The sequence below is a fragment of the Chaetodon trifascialis genome, chromosome 12 (assembly GCF_039877785.1).
Source record: "Chaetodon trifascialis isolate fChaTrf1 chromosome 12, fChaTrf1.hap1, whole genome shotgun sequence".
Lineage (NCBI taxonomy): Eukaryota > Metazoa > Chordata > Actinopteri > Chaetodontiformes > Chaetodontidae > Chaetodon > Chaetodon trifascialis.
In genome coordinates, this window is record NC_092067.1 from 21,473,185 (window position 1) to 21,490,748 (window position 17,564).

General features: G+C 44.1%; 1 protein-coding gene across 1 annotated transcript in view; it reads right to left on the reverse strand.

The window, feature by feature from the left end:
• Nucleotides 1–2,328: 2,328 nt before the first annotated feature.
• Nucleotides 2,329–17,564, reverse strand: part of ptpn4a (protein tyrosine phosphatase non-receptor type 4a) — a 62,162-nt gene continuing 46,926 nt past the window's right edge. Inside the window, exons 11-27 of the mRNA XM_070975997.1 lie at nucleotides 17,295–17,358; nucleotides 15,881–16,053; nucleotides 14,672–14,740; nucleotides 14,419–14,553; nucleotides 14,037–14,195; nucleotides 10,211–10,370; nucleotides 9,969–10,052; nucleotides 9,666–9,722; nucleotides 9,321–9,477; nucleotides 7,313–7,479; nucleotides 6,934–7,024; nucleotides 6,687–6,748; nucleotides 5,343–5,489; nucleotides 5,037–5,165; nucleotides 3,611–3,759; nucleotides 3,387–3,522; nucleotides 2,329–3,302 (exon numbers count right to left, since the gene is read on the reverse strand). Coding sequence (XP_070832098.1) covers nucleotides 2,919–3,302; nucleotides 3,387–3,522; nucleotides 3,611–3,759; nucleotides 5,037–5,165; nucleotides 5,343–5,489; nucleotides 6,687–6,748; nucleotides 6,934–7,024; nucleotides 7,313–7,479; nucleotides 9,321–9,477; nucleotides 9,666–9,722; nucleotides 9,969–10,052; nucleotides 10,211–10,370; nucleotides 14,037–14,195; nucleotides 14,419–14,553; nucleotides 14,672–14,740; nucleotides 15,881–16,053; nucleotides 17,295–17,358 — 2,323 coding nt within the window. The 3' untranslated portion in view covers nucleotides 2,329–2,918. The remainder of the gene's footprint in view (nucleotides 3,303–3,386; nucleotides 3,523–3,610; nucleotides 3,760–5,036; nucleotides 5,166–5,342; nucleotides 5,490–6,686; nucleotides 6,749–6,933; nucleotides 7,025–7,312; nucleotides 7,480–9,320; nucleotides 9,478–9,665; nucleotides 9,723–9,968; nucleotides 10,053–10,210; nucleotides 10,371–14,036; nucleotides 14,196–14,418; nucleotides 14,554–14,671; nucleotides 14,741–15,880; nucleotides 16,054–17,294; nucleotides 17,359–17,564) is intronic.

The window sequence follows — 17,564 nt, forward strand, 5'->3', positions numbered from 1 at the left end:
ACTGGTGATAAGAAGCCACTGGGGGGCTGAATGGCGTTTTTGTTCTTTTGATTAGAAGCTCATGCATGCAGGGTCTGCAATGAATTTCTAACTGTCAATAAAAAAAAGTTGAAACCAGATATTCAGTCAGTCATTCACTGGCTAGATTCACTTTGTCCTACTGTGGAGAACAGGCTTGATACTGCGCTACAGTGCCCATGGTATTCTGCTCAGATGTGTCATTTGCCTTGAGGCCATGCAGAGAGAGTGGGATCCATGTATAATGGTCCAAAAGAGAGGCATCTGGGCGAGAACAATGAGAAGAATGGACTGTGGATGTTGCGTGGGCTCTGCTCAAATGACTGATGTTGCCTGAGAGAAGGATTTAGGCAGATTTTGGGAAAGGGCCACAATACAGGAGAGATAAAAAAAAAAGAAGAGAGTGAAGAGGAAAGCTGTTTCTAGGCTCTTCTTGATCCCACCTCTCCGTGTGGCTAAAGTATGACTCAGCTGAAATATTTCACAGGCAAAGATTCAGACTTAAAAATAAAAAACTCTCCAAGAAGGCTCTATCTGCGTTTCTTTAGAAAAACATGAGATCAGGTTAGATTAGGTTTGTGGCTTTATGGCACAACCTTTCATTCCAGTTAATGGACAAGCAGGCTTTGACCAGACAGCTAACCAACTATATGTTAGAAATGGAGGGGGGGGGGCGCAGAGAAAAAGACTAAAATCCGAGTACACACACACTCTCACACACTCACAGCAGTACGTTTTTTCCAGCAGAATCCATGGAAGGAGTCAACGGCAGCAGGTACTGAAGCAGCCGATAAGAAAAATATTCTGAAGAGGCTTCGCTTCATCCCGTACTGCAAATGTAAAGAACAATGGCAGCTCAACCTGCACCGAGACCAAGAACAAAAGGCTCAACAAGCAACCTGATGCTGGGTTTTGTGAATTAAAAATACAAGCCGTCACTTCGTCTCTAATCACGCGTTAACACATCATCTTAAAATGAAGTACCACCGGGAAAGATCAGTTAAAAACAAGGGGAAAAAATGGTTGAATGTTCTGTTTGTGCTGCTTCTCTGAACTCTGAGCTGTGTTCTCTGGCAGCCAATCAGACAGATTTAGAGAGAAAACGATACAGCAAAGGTTGGTTTAAAGCCCCGCTCCAGACCTCTGAACCCCACTGAAACTTCAGAAAACAAAACGGACTAAATGAGGGAATTTATCACAACTAGTCTTACTGAGTTTGATGCCGGGTCATGTGATTGCTCAGACGAAGAAAAGATCCGACGGTCTCGGCTGCAAATGTGATCAGCTCCGGTTTACAGAGCAGAAAGGTGGAGAGGTCAGCGGAGGGAGCCTTCAAAGTTTCTAGCGTTCACACTAAAGGTCGAGATCAGTTCACTGTCAATTCGGCAAACGGGTCTGTGTGTGAAACCTTGGGGAGAAACCAAACACTGATTGCATAAAAACTCCAGCAGCTTTCAACATCTTAACAACCAATGACCGACCTCTGACCACCATTTCTTTCTCAGGTTCTGACGCACCGATCTGTGTGAAGCAAGCAAGACACGTAAGGGTTGCACAAAGCTGATGGACATTTGCTTCAAGTTGTCCTGCTCAGGGGAACCAATCTAAGGGGAGCCACAGTGCTTCACATACAGCGGGGCTTTGTGGTCAGTGTCTGGCTCAAGGACACTTCAGCCGGGACCCTTCGCCGCCCGCCGTCAGCTGCAAGCGGCCTGCAGGTTTGACTCAACTATTAAATTAACTGCACATGAATTTGAAGGAAAAAAAATTAACTGACCTCTGCCTTGTTTCTTAGCTTTATCAGCCACGACGGCTGGGAAATAGCTTAGATTGTAACTCAGTGAGGCCGTGTGTGTACTGGGGCCTCTTTCTCTGACGCCGCATTCATTTTCCTGTGTTGAATTAATTCTGCAATGTTCGGCCTGAATCAGCGCTCACTGCTCATCGTGTCTTACAGTGAGAGGTCTGCAGTCGCAGAAGTGAAAGCGAGGTGCCCAGTAAACACAGGCCCTGAGGATTGTAAACCAGTTATGTTCTTCACCACGCCAAACAATGGCCGCTTCAGAGCGCGTGTGTCTGCAAGCTCAAAAACACAGCACAAAGCAGGATCAAGAATACAACTCGCCACAGCATTGAACAAGAGGTGAGACACAAAGTGCTTTCAGCCGTCCATCTGTCAGTCTGTGCTGTCAGACGCGTAGACAAGAAAGCAGAGAAAGATAAAACCAAGTACAATAAATTAAATCACTGTTTTTTTTCCCACGAAAAGCAAAAGAAATCAAGAAGTAGTTAGAAGAAGAGGAATCGCACTACTTGACTACCTAAGATTTAATCAGGAAAGCATGAAGCTCTAGATCCATACAAACAAACGTACAAGTTTTTTTTTGTTCAGTGGACAGGGTTCGACACAAACTAAAACACAATAAATACTCTTTCTGAGGAACAAAAGATAAGGTATATCTCTTTATCAGCTAAAAGGACACTAAAAAAAAGGCAGGTCCGTCTGGCAGACTCGCTCAGAAGGGGACAGGGCGACCCTTTGGGGGAAGTAAAACCGGGGAAAAAGCTTTCCATCGAGGGGGGCAGCCCTTCCCCTTCGTACTTATGGCACTACAGCAATTCCCCATCCACGTTTTATTCTCGCGTACTTTTATCTTTTCATTCTTTGAATACTTTTTTCTTTACCCTGAACATACAATATCCCCTAATGGTACCTATTCAACACAGCTGGATGTCTTTTTTTATTCTAGCTTGTCCATGATTTTCACGTTTGTTTGTTCGTTTGTCTTTTTTTCCGTTTTTTTTTTTTTTTTTTTGACAGCATAAAGTGCAACAGTGCTTTTGTTCTCTTCTCCGGCCGCCCGGCCTCCTCCAGGTGACCCCTGACCGCCCGTCAAAAGTCACGGGTTTGCGGGGTCGGGGTCGGGGTTCGCGCTGGTCTCGCTGGTCACGCTGGTGGCGCTCGCGACGCTCGGCTCCTCCTCTTCTTCATCCTCTTCCTCCTCCCCCTCTTCCGTCACTTCTCCCACATCCAGCACTTCCACCTCTTCGTCGTCGTCGTCCTCTTCGTCCAGACCTCCCTCGAGCAACTCCACCACGGCCGCCTCCCCCTCCTCCATTGCCGCCGTCTCTTCTCCTTCACCCGCTTTCTGCTGCTCTTTCCTCTCCTCCTCCCGCTCCTCGTCCACCTTTTCTCTCTGCTGGTAGATGGCGGTCTTGAGTGGTTTGACCAGGCCCTCCTCGTAGACTTTCAGGATGGCCTCACACACGAAGCGATACTGGCTCTGGTGGACAGACAGAGAGAGATTTTAGAGGATGCTCTGAAGTGGCCGGGCGCAGCTGGACAGACAGATCCGTGTGTTACATACAGGCGTTTGGATCATCATGGCCCTCTGGTCTCTCATGGTCCTGACAATGTCGAGAGGATACACTGGCTGGCCGCACTCCATTAGACACAGCGCTGTCTCCATGGTGATCAGAACCCCTGTCCGACCAATCCCCGCACTGGAAACGATGGAAGAGTTTAGATAAACGACACACAGAGCAGCTGATTCTGGGTTCACCAAACATTTCCCAGTAAGAGGGACTGTACCTGCAGTGTACCACCATCGGCTGGTCCTGTCCGGCCCGTTTGGTCCGAACCAGAGCCACGAAGTCCAGGAAGTCAGTGGAGTCATCGGGAACGCCGTGGTCTGGCCAGGCCAGGTACTGAATCTGGGTGAGCTCTCTCTGCTGCTCACTCTGAACACACACAGGAAGGGAAGAAGACATCTTTATCATTTGAGGCGTTAGAAACTCTCACCTCAGTCAAGACCTGAACTTCCTAAGTCATTAATTATTCTCAGATATCACTCAGAACCGGCTCAAAATAAGTTCTTGTGTTTCCTGTGGGCGACCTGCTAGCGTGTTTCATGGAGCTCTGTGTCACCGGGGGAGACTGCACAGAGCCTAGTTTGTGTAATTGTGGCCTTTAAACATGTTATGAAACAGGTGGTGTGAATAACAAACAGCGGTCTTATTTCTTCCTCTCCGCTCGACCAGTTGGTATTTCACCTCGCTCGTTCCCATTTCATGAAACACCAGATACTGACGACAATGCATGCTGTGGCCGTCCTACAGAACGTGGATTTTACGGCGCAGTCAAACTATAAATAAAGACACGTCACACTTCCCTTTTTGTTCATTCAAAACGGAAAGAAAAACCAGACACACGGGATGCTGCAGCGAGCTGATGTGATCAGAAAACAAGAGTCAGCGAGGTTTAAAGCCAGCAGTGACAGCTCGCACACACACTCACACACACACACATTTTGGCTCCCTGCATCGCCATGGTAACACACCTATCTCCATAGCAACAATCACAGGCAGAGGAGAATGCTAATTGCCTCCTCCTACAGCCACAGAGGCCATGATACACGGGCAACACACAGAGAGGGAGCCATGAGGGAGCAGCAGCTGGTCCTCCATTAAAAGTTCATTTTCAATGCCAGCGCATTGGATGACCTTTCACACACATGTCACAGCAGACACACACGATGATATGGCAGCATTGTGCATCCAAAAACTAACAAAAAGCCTTCAGTTTAGGTGAAAAGTTCATGTAAGTCCGACCGTGAGCATCAAAACAGACGACTAACTCACATTCTCCTCCTCTATCATCGTCCCACTCTCTGCTCCTCTCTTCCTCTCTCTGCTCTCGCTTTCTCTCGACTGACTGGGGTGGTTTGGGTTGTTATGGCAACCATATCCCAATACGTGGCCCGCATGCAGCGAGCGGGATCCAGAAAAAGAACAGCCCACACTGGTCACTATGGCAACACACCTCCTCGGGGTCCTCGGCGGCTCGTCCTTCCTGAGACGCTGGTCCCTCTGTTCCACTGGACCCAGCGTCTCTCCGTGTGCTGCCTTCGCCCTCCTCTCTAACCCTCCCTGGTTATCACACACTTTCTCTCCTTCACTGGCTTCACCTTCTCTCTCCTGCTCCTGTTTTGAATGTGTGTATGTGTGTGTTTTTTTACCTGTGTGTGCACCAGAGTCATCTCCCGGACCAGGAAGGCGGAGTTGCCCTCTTCATTGTGGCACGTTACTGTGAAGTCCCCGTAGGTGGCGCTGCTGTCTGGATTGGGCCAGTACTGGTGACACTTCACCTACAAACACACACAAAAAGTGTTACGTTCTCACCCGAACATCGGATTCTCAGGTCGGGGGTCAGAGGTCAGGCTCTGTGACTCTTAAGTTAGCATCTGCTCTTCGCTACTAAGGCGCATACACAAATATATGGCACATATATTACACACACACATACATAGAACTCCACGACTTACCCGCCCCCTCTCGACCTGTGTAGTCAGCATGACCACCATAGACGAGCCCTGCTCCCATGTCATTTGCCAGAAGTCCGGGCAGGTGTTGGGCAGCGGGCCCTGGCATGCTATGTAGCGGTTGATCAGACTGGAGGCTGGAATCTCCATCTACAGAGAGAGAGACGCCCACAGAGACGTTAGGCTGCAAGGACGCCACTTTACAGCTTCTCTTCCTTATTAATGTGCTTTGCGTCTTTGTTCGCAGCTAAATGTTTGCAGGTTTCGTTAAAACACTTCAACTTACAAGGTCAGACACGGTAACATATAAGTTTCAAGTCGGAATCGAAAGTCATCACATAACAGCAATGCTACAGCAGCACAAGCTTAAATAAACAGAGGGATATATTAATCTTGTTTCGACTTCCTAAGAGCACTGCTTTCATTATAATTTTTTGTTGACAGAAAAGAAAATCAGCTAACTTCAGGTTGTCGAGGAGATTCTTCTCATGTCACATCAGCCTAATAAAAACATTTTCAGGGATACTTTTTGCCTCACAGCGGGACACAAAAGAGAGAAAAAAAACACCTCAGAAAACTACTATAATCACCAACAGACCATCAGTCTCTGCAAATTGTCATCAATGCCGAACACTTGTGGGATGAATATCCAAACACTTCACACGCAGAGAAAACAGGAATGAAATGACACAGAAGGTCTCGTCATTTTTAGCAACCGTGGGTAATGTCACATTGACAATAGGCGGCAGGATCTAATAAAACGTCACATTCATGAGAAAATGTATGAGTGGATGTAAAGGGCTAATTAGACGAGTGAGAAGCGGGGGCGAGTGTCCTTCACACTCACAATTATCATTAATTAAACCGCGGAGATAAACGATCATTCAACTACAAAACACTTTTCTTCCTTCGTGTCATTATTTTCTAACTCGCTGCTGTTTTCAGGGAGCGACTCCATCTGTAATGTTCAAAACAGCCATTACAGGGTATTTACATAACAAAGGCCTAAGTTAGACTTTCAAAGACGGGTGAAGGCAGCCACGTTACAGAAGTCTGAAAAGGTCTTAAACTTTTAAAAAAGAAAGGTTCGCTCCAAAAAGCCCACCCTCCAAACATCCATACGCTCACTTAACCAGCCCGGACTTTAACTTGGTGACTCAAGAACGAGCAAAACATTAACTCATAAATGTCACGCGCTTGTAAAACTGATGTGGTTAATTCCTTATGGCCACCGCAGTGTTTCAACATGTGTTCTGATGGTTAGCAAAAAGACCACCCACCACGCCTCAAATGAGGAAAACACAGAGATACTGATGCAGACATGAAAGAGAAAAATGAGGAGCTCACATTGATGTAATTTGCATTGATGTAGTCATCTGTGCTTTTCAGAATGACCCGCGTGGCATCGTCTGCAGGGGGAGAGGAGAAGACAACGAGAGGGAGTCAGATCACATTCAGACACAGAGAGAGAATCATTGACCAAGCAAGAAAGGAAACAGGTTGAAGAGAGAGAGAGAGAGAGAGAGAGAGAGTGACGGAGGGAGCAAATGGTTAACGTTAGCACATATTTGAACACACGTGTGCAGTCACGTACAGGGAGAGATGTCTCTGTAGCGATTTTTGGAAACGTTCTGAGGTAATTTGGCACACAGCATGGTCATCCCCGGCCTCTTCCTGTACAGTTGCTGTAAGAGAACGAACACAAATATCAAAGTTGTGATAACAGAGAGAAGATCAGTAAATGCCAAAGAAGAACAACACACAGCTTCAACAGGAAACTGTTAAGTGGTTACGATAAAGGAGAGGAAGTTCAAGGAATGCAAAGGAGGAAAGAAATGTGCGACAGGTGCTCAACACCCATCAATCAATCAAACACTCCTGACTGTAACCTGTAATTCCACAAGTTTGTGTGTGCGTCTGTGTGAGCAGATAGGCGCAGTGTCTGTTCATGTGTGTGTTCACTTTCCCCTCACATCAAACTGCGCCAGTATGGCTCCACTGCTCAGGCTTTCCTTCAGTGCGACCATGGAGTCCCTCAAAGCATGCTGGTCTAGCTGGCCGGGGTCCTGAGGGGACTTCTCAGGGATGTACTGAAAGTCTGGCTCCGAGTCCGCCTTCTCCTCCACCACGTCATAGATGGCTGGACGGGACGGGGAAGAAATATGTCACAGTTTATATAGACACAGCTGTTTATCTTTAGGTTGATTATGAAGAAAGAAATCATGCAGCAGCCAATGCACTGCACCATGGGAATGTTTATATGCCTACATTTCAGAAAGACAGCACACTCGAATAATGGGGATTGACAGGCATTCAATACATTGATGCAATCTTATATCTGCTCTGATGTAACAGAGGATAGAATGCATAAATCCCTCTTTGACCCAGTTAAAATTCCAAGAATTTCCATGTTTCATCATCTTTAAAAGCTCTCCTCCCACTTTGTCGACGCTGATTAAAAGGAAATGCTTTGCCGTCTCTATTTTATGCATGGCGAACGCATATAGCTGAGATGTGCAGAAAGCAAGAGGTACGACTTCGCACATGCGATCTGCTTTAAAATGATTGAAGTGAGAGAAAAGTAAGCAGCTCAGAAAAGAACAGACGAGAAGAAGCGAAACTGGAGACCAGATGTGTAGCTGTTAATCTTCAGGAGTGGGCGGCACCAGCTGTCTGAATGTTGTACTTTGCCTGGTTATCACTTAAGAGTTTGCTAAGTGGAGATTCATGCTTCACTAAATTAAAACAGGTTGCACCACACAAAGCAGTTCTTACGTAAAGATTAGTTGTTATAAAAAAATAGTTACACCCAGCAACTGCCAGATATAACTGTAACGGCTGGCTGAACCAGCTGGCTTGTATGACCTGATGCGTGACAAACATTCAGACTGAAGTCACATGATGACAACTGAGCTATCTCTATGATAACAGAGAGAACCAGCTACGGCACCTAGCAAGGCAGCGGAGACCCTACCTGCATGCATGATGCTGCACTGAACTTCCAAAAAGCAGTTTCTCTGTGTTTCTCCATTACAAAGCAAACCATTGCTTCACATTAACCCAGCTCTACAGACTGCATTCAAGCAGACCTGTTATTTACACACTTTATGATTTCTCTCCTTTTTTATATATTGTGGGCTCAAGCATCATCATCTACAATGAGACACCTCACATCCTTACACGATCAGGCACTGAGGATAAGAGCCTGCCCGGTGTTTTTAAACGCAGTCGATCCCCAGAGCCTCTTTCCAGATATACTCAAAGACCAGACAGACTAATAACTAAGAGCACGGTCAATGGCAACTGTAAAATACCACATCGGAGATCTAAATTTGGACAGTCAGCTCTCTCCATAGCTGGCTGTCAACTCTGGAACACATTAATTCCTGGTGTAAAATCTTTTCCAACAAAGGCTAATCAAGTGCTGGCTAAAAGCAGGCCAAGAGCTGCACCATTTTTATCTAACTGTGTTCTACTTACTAAGACTTTTTTCATTGGTTTATTTTTTGTGTATTTCTATACAATGCACTGTATGTGTACTCGTGTACTGTGCTATTTGTATTTCCATATTTGTAGTGTATTGTGATTTTATGATATTTCAATTTCATAAAGTCTCTATAAAATATCTACATTTAGGATTCTCAGCTAAGTCTTCATGCTTGGCCCCATAAAACTGTTATTTCTGGAAGTTATGTCTCAACTTGTGACATGACAGAGACTTCCTGTTTATGCCTTTGATTGCTTTTGATTGGACAGCACTAGAAATGTTTCCTGACAGCTGACTTCCACGAGGTCTCCAGTAGCAGAGACATTCCTCATCATCCCAGCCATCTAACACAGTCTATCAATAACAGCAGTAAATATAACCCTCAGTGTGACTTTGGTCACACTTTATTTGAAAGGTAAGACTGACACGACACTGTGTAACTATAACCACGACCAAATCTTTATAAAGGTTTATGACCGATGGGAACAACTCACCATTCGGCCTGACCAATAGGATGAGCTCTCCGGAGTGGCTCTCACAGCTGGCCTTGATGAACATGACCACCTGATCGTGGGTGTGGTCAGAGATGTCCCGTCCATTAATTAAGACCACCTGGTCACCCTCGTTAAGGCGAGGCACACACAGGTCGGCCTGACGAGGGACAGACAGGCAATGAAGAGATAAATGAGCGGGCGTTCTGAAAGTTTGAAACAAAATGTTTCTAATGGGAGAGAAAATGTCTAAAATAGTGGCCATTTGTGAAGCTGGATTTGTTTTATTGTTGGAAAAAAGAACAGTAATAGTCATCTGCTGACGATATGGAGCAGCTGTTGACTTACTGATGTTCCCGGAGCCACTCGAGACACAATGATGGGCATCTTCTGGTCCGCTCCACCCTGCAGACAAACAGACATAAACATAGGCAAGATCAGCTAACGGCCCAAAGCCTGACACAAGTACCTTTACTTCTATGAAGGGGTTAACCTTTGAGGAGTATCTCATGAAGCATGCAGACTATTTGTGCCAAGAGTTTTGATTACTTGGCATGACAAAAAAGGAAGAAAAGATGTATGAAGGATGAGCCAAGAAAAAAAAAAGATAGGAATGTGGACAGACTTTTCCTCATTGTTATCAGCCCTCACCTTCACGTTGAAGCCGAAACGTCCATGTTCGTCAGGCCTCATCTTGATCAGGACCAGATTATCGTGAGGGACGACTCCGTTTAGCTGTGACGGCAAAGTTGGATCAAATTCACTGCTTTGTTCACAGCATGTGAATATTGGCTGTGTGTTTTTTCATGATTGATATACATCGAAAGTATTGATTACTGAACACTCATTACTAACATACAGTGAGTGTTACTGTCTGGTTTTGCCATACTGACCGTGGTCTTATCCGCATTGACCGGAACATCGTACATCTCGTTGAGGTGGTTGTCCAGGAGGCTTTGCTGGGAGTGGGCCTGGATGATCTGGCTCAGGGTCTTCCTGCTCAGCTGCTTGGGGGGCAGGGCTGGAGGCTGGCTGTCTACCCCCTCTGGAGACCTGAGGGAGGCAAGGAGAGAGAGGGAGAGCCAGGGACAGAGAGAAGGAGACAGAAATAAAGAAAAGGGGTTAGGGTTAGGAGGTCAGAGTTAGGTTTCTGATGCAAAAAAATGATGATGATGATGATGATGATGATATATTAACATTCTGTATAACACACTTACACAGTAAAGAGCAAAACACTTCACTTCATTACAACTGCTATTTAACCTGGCCTTTTAACGATGGTGGGAAAACAAAGGCACAAAGCAAAAGACACAACAATGGCCAAGCTGAAGATTGTCCTGTTTGTTAGGTGGAAGAGGAAAAAGAGACGAACGGGGAAAAACAGATAAAGGGAAGTGAGAGAGATAAAGATTGCAAGAGACGGAGAGGCTTAATAGCACTGTGTTAGTCACAATGCATTAACCTCAATAAAAGGGCTGCAAGAGGAAAGAAAACACCCACCCCCTCCCTACGTCCTCCTGACAATAAAAGGCAGTCAGTGTGTACGATGAAGAAACACGGTCAGTCAGGTAAGGCTTTCAGCAGCATCATGGCTCGCTCTCTGGGGGGTAAAGGCGAGTCATTTCACTCTATGCCTGTATCCATGAGTGTGTGTGTGTGAGGTTGTGTGCAGGCACTCCTTAGGGGCGAGAGCACCAGTCAAAGAGCATTTCCTTTGTTTTGGCTGCTGCTACTGGTGCCACTTTGTGTCTTAAATACACACACTGAAACTAACATTTATTATGGGTCAAAGCCAGGTCAGGCATTCAGAAGGAGGGCAGTGCACAGCAGGCATGAGCCAAGACTGCACATCCTCCTACATTACTGTGTTTCCTCAACACGACACAGATGAGTGAAATGGATACGCGAGTACCGTCAGACCTCACCGCAACTTAGCTCAGGCCCTGGGATAAGGAGATTTAAACCTTGTCTGCACCGGACATAACTAAGCCCTGGTTTTCAGTTTGAAAGCCTGACAGAGGACAGAGCTAAATGAATGTGCGCAGTGACAGACGAATCGCATGTGGGCACATGAAACGACCAAGTCTAAAAACAAGCTTCTGTAAACCACATTTTCAGAGCACACCCCGGAGTTTTTTAGAACAAAATTATTTTTCCAAAGCCAGCTTTTGCTTTGCATGTGTGAAGACGCAGGCCTGATTATAGCATACAAAGTGATATATCATAACATACCATACTGTTGCATGCAATGTTGTGTTAAAGCATATTGTATAATTGCACCTCTTTGGTCCCTGACAGTACTGTCAAGGAAATAAAGACACTGCATTTTAAAAACCACCACTGTAACGCATCGCGGTCAGCTAAACAGATAATTTTCACTCTACCCAACTAAAAACAGAATATTATAGAGAGAGCATCCCAGGGGTTATGGCTTTGTTGTATGGCTTATGTGTGGAACTAACACAGCATATAACTGTGGCCTGTGGGAGAAAAAGCAGATTCTAATTTAGTTTTTATTGGAGGAAAATCTTGGGAGGAACATTGGGAAAATTTGGATTATGGGCCTGAGCAAAGTGATGGACCTGACAATATTGGAGGAAGCATTTCGGTGCGACTGAAGTTAAGAGAGATGATAGAAAACATGAATTTATTTCTTTTCACAATAACTTAACTTTTGGAAATTGGAACCGGTCAACTATTTGCTGAATATTTGCAGCCCAGTGTTAATATCTGGGATTAGGATGGTCTAGCCAACACCGAGATCTGAGCTTGTGAGGGATTTAATTTCTCTTCCTTGGCTTTTTCATGGCCCAAATAAAGGATAAACTAATCTTCTCGATGGAGTGGTAAAATGATTTTGGCAAGAAAATTGGGAGACTGGGATCTTGGGACGCTGACATTTGCTGAAAAACTGACAAACATTCACTTTCACTGAGTTTCCTCTATCTGCCATTGAGTGCTTGTGCAAACGACCTCTATTTACAGACAGCTATCAGCTCAAGACATCATGTACTAGTTTAATCTGACTCATCCAAACGTTGTGGTGAATAGTATTTGCCCTGAAAGCTTAATGCAATTTTTAGAGCAGCAGCATGTTGACGATTGACTGTACAATGATAACATGCACACATGAGGAGAATGATGCCATAACGCATTGCTTGTGTGCAAATTACGTAAAAACAGAGTCAAAAGGTACTTTTGGTCAAACAAATCTGTCAACAGACTGACAGAGAAAAGATGCTGAATAAGCATCAAACTGCACATTCATATAAATACATATTTCAGTAGAGGAATTATTTAAATAAAAAATGCGACGTTTTAAAAAAAAAAAGCAACCTTGAGATGGGTATTAAAAACATGACTGACACGATGCACAATAAATAATATGCATGGATAATGTGTGTGTTGTCTGAGGGAGAGAGCAGGTGATTATGTCATCTTTTGGCTTTGGAACAGAGCGATGAGCCAACAACTTGGCGTGCGCTTGTCTGTGGGTGTGTGTATTGCTTTGTAGGCAGCGGAACTACCACTGTAATGTTACTTAACCACTCTGATTTCCAACTGAGAAATGTTCCATCCCTCCATCTCTATTCTCTCTCTCTTTCTCACACACACACACACACACACACACACACACACACACACACACACACACACACTCTTCTGCCTCAGTCAAATCACACACACTGAAGCACAAACCGATCCAGGCCAACAGCACATGTGTGCATCTTAGACTAATGGCTCATTTCCAGCTCGATATACCAAAATCCTCCAGCTGGACAATCAAACATAATTCCATAATATTTTAAGCATTTATCAAGTGGCTTTAAGTTTGTTTATATATATATATTTCTTTTTTCCCAGGATTATCATTCAGAACAAACATTGTCACAGACTGAACATTATTAGATGCTTTAGCATCGTGCTAGCTCGTCCACCAAGCACTGCTGAGTGAGTGAGCAAGAGGGCGAAACACTTGGTTTGCAGTTCAAACAGTATTTCCACCTTAAATCCCACCAGGTTTGTGATCAATTACCAATCAAATACCAGCGTGCTGAAGGCCGTGCTATAACATTTTGGAAGTTGAGAATGTGAGAACTGAAGTTTAGTCAAAGACGGATTCTAAAAATCAGTGTTTCCTGTTTTCTTAATAAATTATAAGCAGTTATACAAACTCACAGGCTTCCAGGCCTTGAAACAGAAACGTGGAACTTTATTGTTCAAGTTAAAAGGAATTCACCATATATTTTATAGTTTGTGACACACAGACGCACTAATTCCTAGTTCAGCCCTGTTGTACAAGCTCTCCGCCCTGCTACGCGCTATAAACACATTTTACAGGCTGTTTTTCAAAGGGTTCATCTCTTCAATGGGGCCGGCTAAGTGACACTGGGAGAGGGTGTGAACTGTTGGGAGAAGCCACAGACACAGACAGACATTTAAAAACCAGTCAACTCAGCAGCGGAGTCAGACAGAGTGGCACTAACACCGATGAGTAAAATTAAACTGCAAAATTAAAGGGCGGCTGTTTTGGAGCGGTGCTTTATTTATGAGGCAGTTCATTTACAGTGAAATCTATCTCCCTGCCACCGAGTCAAAGGTTGATCGTGTTTGTTTCTTTTCCCCAAAGAGAAAGAGCTTTAAAAGACAGAGGGCGGGATGTGCGTGCATCAAAAGCAAGAGTAAATAAACGTTTCCGTGACATCATCCAAGACTTACGGCGTGGAGTCCAAGCTGATGCTGTTGGCCTGTGTGGACGATGCTGACTTGTGATTGGAGAAGACGGGGAGGCTGGGTGAAGCGTGGATCACGTGATCGACCAGGTGGCCAACAGACGACGGGCGTAGTCGCGTGCCCTCTTGTACAAACAGCGAGTTCCTGATGAGCACACACAGAGATACTTAACGTTAATGGGCTGGGAGTAAAACCTCAGAATGTTCCGGGAACGACTGAAATGTGTTATTTAGTGCGGTTCATTTGCTGTCAATACAGTAATTTTAAACATCCCTCAGCATCTTGAGTACCATTACATTTATATTTCCACTGCCTTCATTGAAATGAAGCTGAACTGAATCTCAGCCTGGTGTGAAGCCTGACTCACTGATTGGGCGTCCCGGGCGGCGAGCGAGTGGGCAGGCTCTGGGTCTCCAGTCTCTCATCTGATAGGCTGTTCCTGCTGACTGACTCCCAGTCAGTTCCACCCAGCAACTTCCTGGCCAAGGGCTTGCTGGGAGATCTGCACAGACCAAAACATTGATTCAACTGTGGCCAGAATAAAAACAGTGCAACATTAAAGCTCCCTCGGAGGCTCATAATGGTTAGATTCAACTAACCAAGGAAGACTTGGTGATTACCTGGCAAATACTCTGTCCTTGATGCCTTTCTCCTTTCCATACTGCACAGACTGCACCTCCGTCCGCCCGCTACAGACAGAGAAAACACAAACAGCAGTCAGCTGACTGTCTTAAACTTTAACTGAAATGAAACAGGCTGAAAATCTTTAACTTCAGCAAGGTTTCACCTGGCATGAAGTGACATACTGGAATGGAATAACAGGAATGTACAGTTTTGTTTTTGAATAAAAGAGCTATTTCTCTCATATCTTTCTGAAAAAGTCTCCCTTAAAAAGAAGAAATCAGTTAAAATAACAACAGTATTAAGAGTTAAGCATCTGCCAGTCAGTAACAGGTGTAAACCAACATATTAAATATGGATATTTCATCATCTGGTACACTGTTAATTGCATGTTAACAACACAAACTCACAATTCAAAACTGTATCCTTATTGGAAGTCAGTCAGTATCTTACAGAAAGGGCGATAAAACCCACACACACACACACGCGCACACACACGCACATCAAGCCAAACATCAGATCAAAGCTCACTCACGTTGCATCACTGCTGCTCAATAATACATCACAAGACCTCAGACTCTCAGTTCATCTCTCACTCATATTTCAGAGAAAAGGGAAATAAAAAAGTTCCAAGTGAAGTGACACTAAGCTGTCACAAGACAATGGCATAATATAGTACTGGGTAAAATCTTTGTAGAAGTCATTGTGTTTCAATATGTCAATCCTCTTTCCAACTCTAAAGCATGAGGTTCAGTATGTGAAGAATATCACCAATGAACCGACGTCTGTGACTTGCACAGGATGCTTGCAGACATAAACACACAAAGTATTCCTTCAAAACTTAAAAGAATGGTTGCAAGGCCAAACACAACAGTTATTTTTTCCCTCTTTTTATGAGGTAAACCCTGAATAATTAAATTGTGGTGTTCTCGGGAAGGTAGCACGAGAGGCACCCGCTAGCCTTCCAGTTTTTCGGCCTCTTAACCCAAAGTGAAACAACTGCATCGACATCCAAACAAACCTCTGCTTCTGTTGATGTTTGAAGTATGACTACTGCTGAGAGTCAGACAAGGAAATACAAACAAAGCATCAACAAGTCTGACCAACAAGTGAGTGTACATGTGTGTACAGAGATTCCCTGAGTTCTCTGTGGGTTCTCTCCACGTTCCTCTGAGTCTGTATCTGTGTCTGTGTTCTCTTGTTCTCACCAGTATCTGAATTTTGAGCCCAGAGTGAAGTAGTGAGCGAAGAAGTTCTTCTGCGGTGGGATGGGCCGCTCCAGCCTGAAGAAGGTGTGGTGCTCCACACAGGCCTTCCACAGGTTTTTACAGGCCCGATAGTTCACCATGTTGAAACCCAGCAGCGTTTCCCGGGTCTCAGTCTGTTTACAGAGAGGAGAAAACAGTTAGTGGGCCACTGAATAACACTTTGGTATTCAGCATGGGAGGTCACAGTAGGTGACCAGCAGTCAGTTAGTTTCTAAATTCAGCAGTAATGAAAGTAAAGATAGATACAGGCAGTGGGTAGACTTATCCAAATGATAGTAAAATATAATATTTTTTGTCAGATGAACTCAAGCTATTTCAATTGTTTGTCCGATACTTTTAGCTAGCTTTTTCTAATGTTTATCCATTACCTTTAGCTAAGTGTTTTAACTGCTTACCTGTTACTTTTAGATAAATGTTTATCCATTGCTTTTAGTTAACTGTTTATCCGTTATCTTTAGCTAGCTGTTTATCCGTTACCTTTAGCTAACTGTTTTAACAGTTTATCCATTATCTTTAGCTAAGTGTTTTAACTGTATATCCGTTACCTTAAGATAACTGTTTTCTGTTTATCTGTTACCTTTAGCTAACTGTTTACCCATTATCTTTAGCTAAGTGTTTTAACTGTTTTAACTGTTTATCCGTTACCTTTAGCTAACTATTTACCCATTATCTTTAGCTAAGTGTTTTAACTGTTTTAACTGTTTATCCGTTACCTTTAGCTAACTATTTACCCATTATCTTTAGCTAAGTGTTTTAACTGTTTATCCGTTACCTTTAGCTAGCTGTTTACCCATTATCTTTAGCTAACTGTTTAAACTGTTTATCCGTTACCTTTAGCTAAGTGTTTTACCTGTATATCTGTTACCTTAAGATAACCGTTTTCTGTTTATCTGTTACCTTTAGCTAACTGTTTACCCATTATCTTTAGCTAAGTGTTTTAACTGTTTTAACTGTTTATCCGTTACCTTTAGCTAACTGTTTACATAAATTAACATCAAGCTGACTGTGACAGTACACAGATCCAAATGTCTGTAGAGTATTTTGTTGCATTTAGAAGAGAAAGAGATGCATGTGTCAAACAAGGGATGCAGGACACCGAGAGGGATTAAAGCAGAGTCAACCAGGACACAGACAGCAGGGGGTTAATCTCACACTGATTGCACACACATATTCAGACACAGCTCAGTCAACCTCTACAGGGCATCTACAGTAGAAAAACGCACACGTATACACAGACACTGGCTAAGCTACTTGATTTGGTCATAAACACAGTAGGAGGGTGGTTAGGGATAAGAAGTGTGTGTGTGTGTGTGTGTGTGCGTGCGTGTGTGTGTGTGTGTGTGTGTGTACCTACCACCTCTCTTCTCAGCTGGATGAAGAACTGTTTGCACTTGAAGGAGATTTTCACTATTTTCAACCTGGAAGAAGGAAAAGACAAACAATCCAAAACAGAAGTTAGTGTCTCCACAGTCCCACAACCTCCCTCACCTGTACTGAGACACTGATGTTACAGTTGTATTCGCAAAAAGTCAGTCATTGTACAGTCGAAAACATGCCCCAATACAAAACAGTGTAACAATCTTGAACAGCACTAAAAATTTTCAGTGATAAAAATGAATAAATC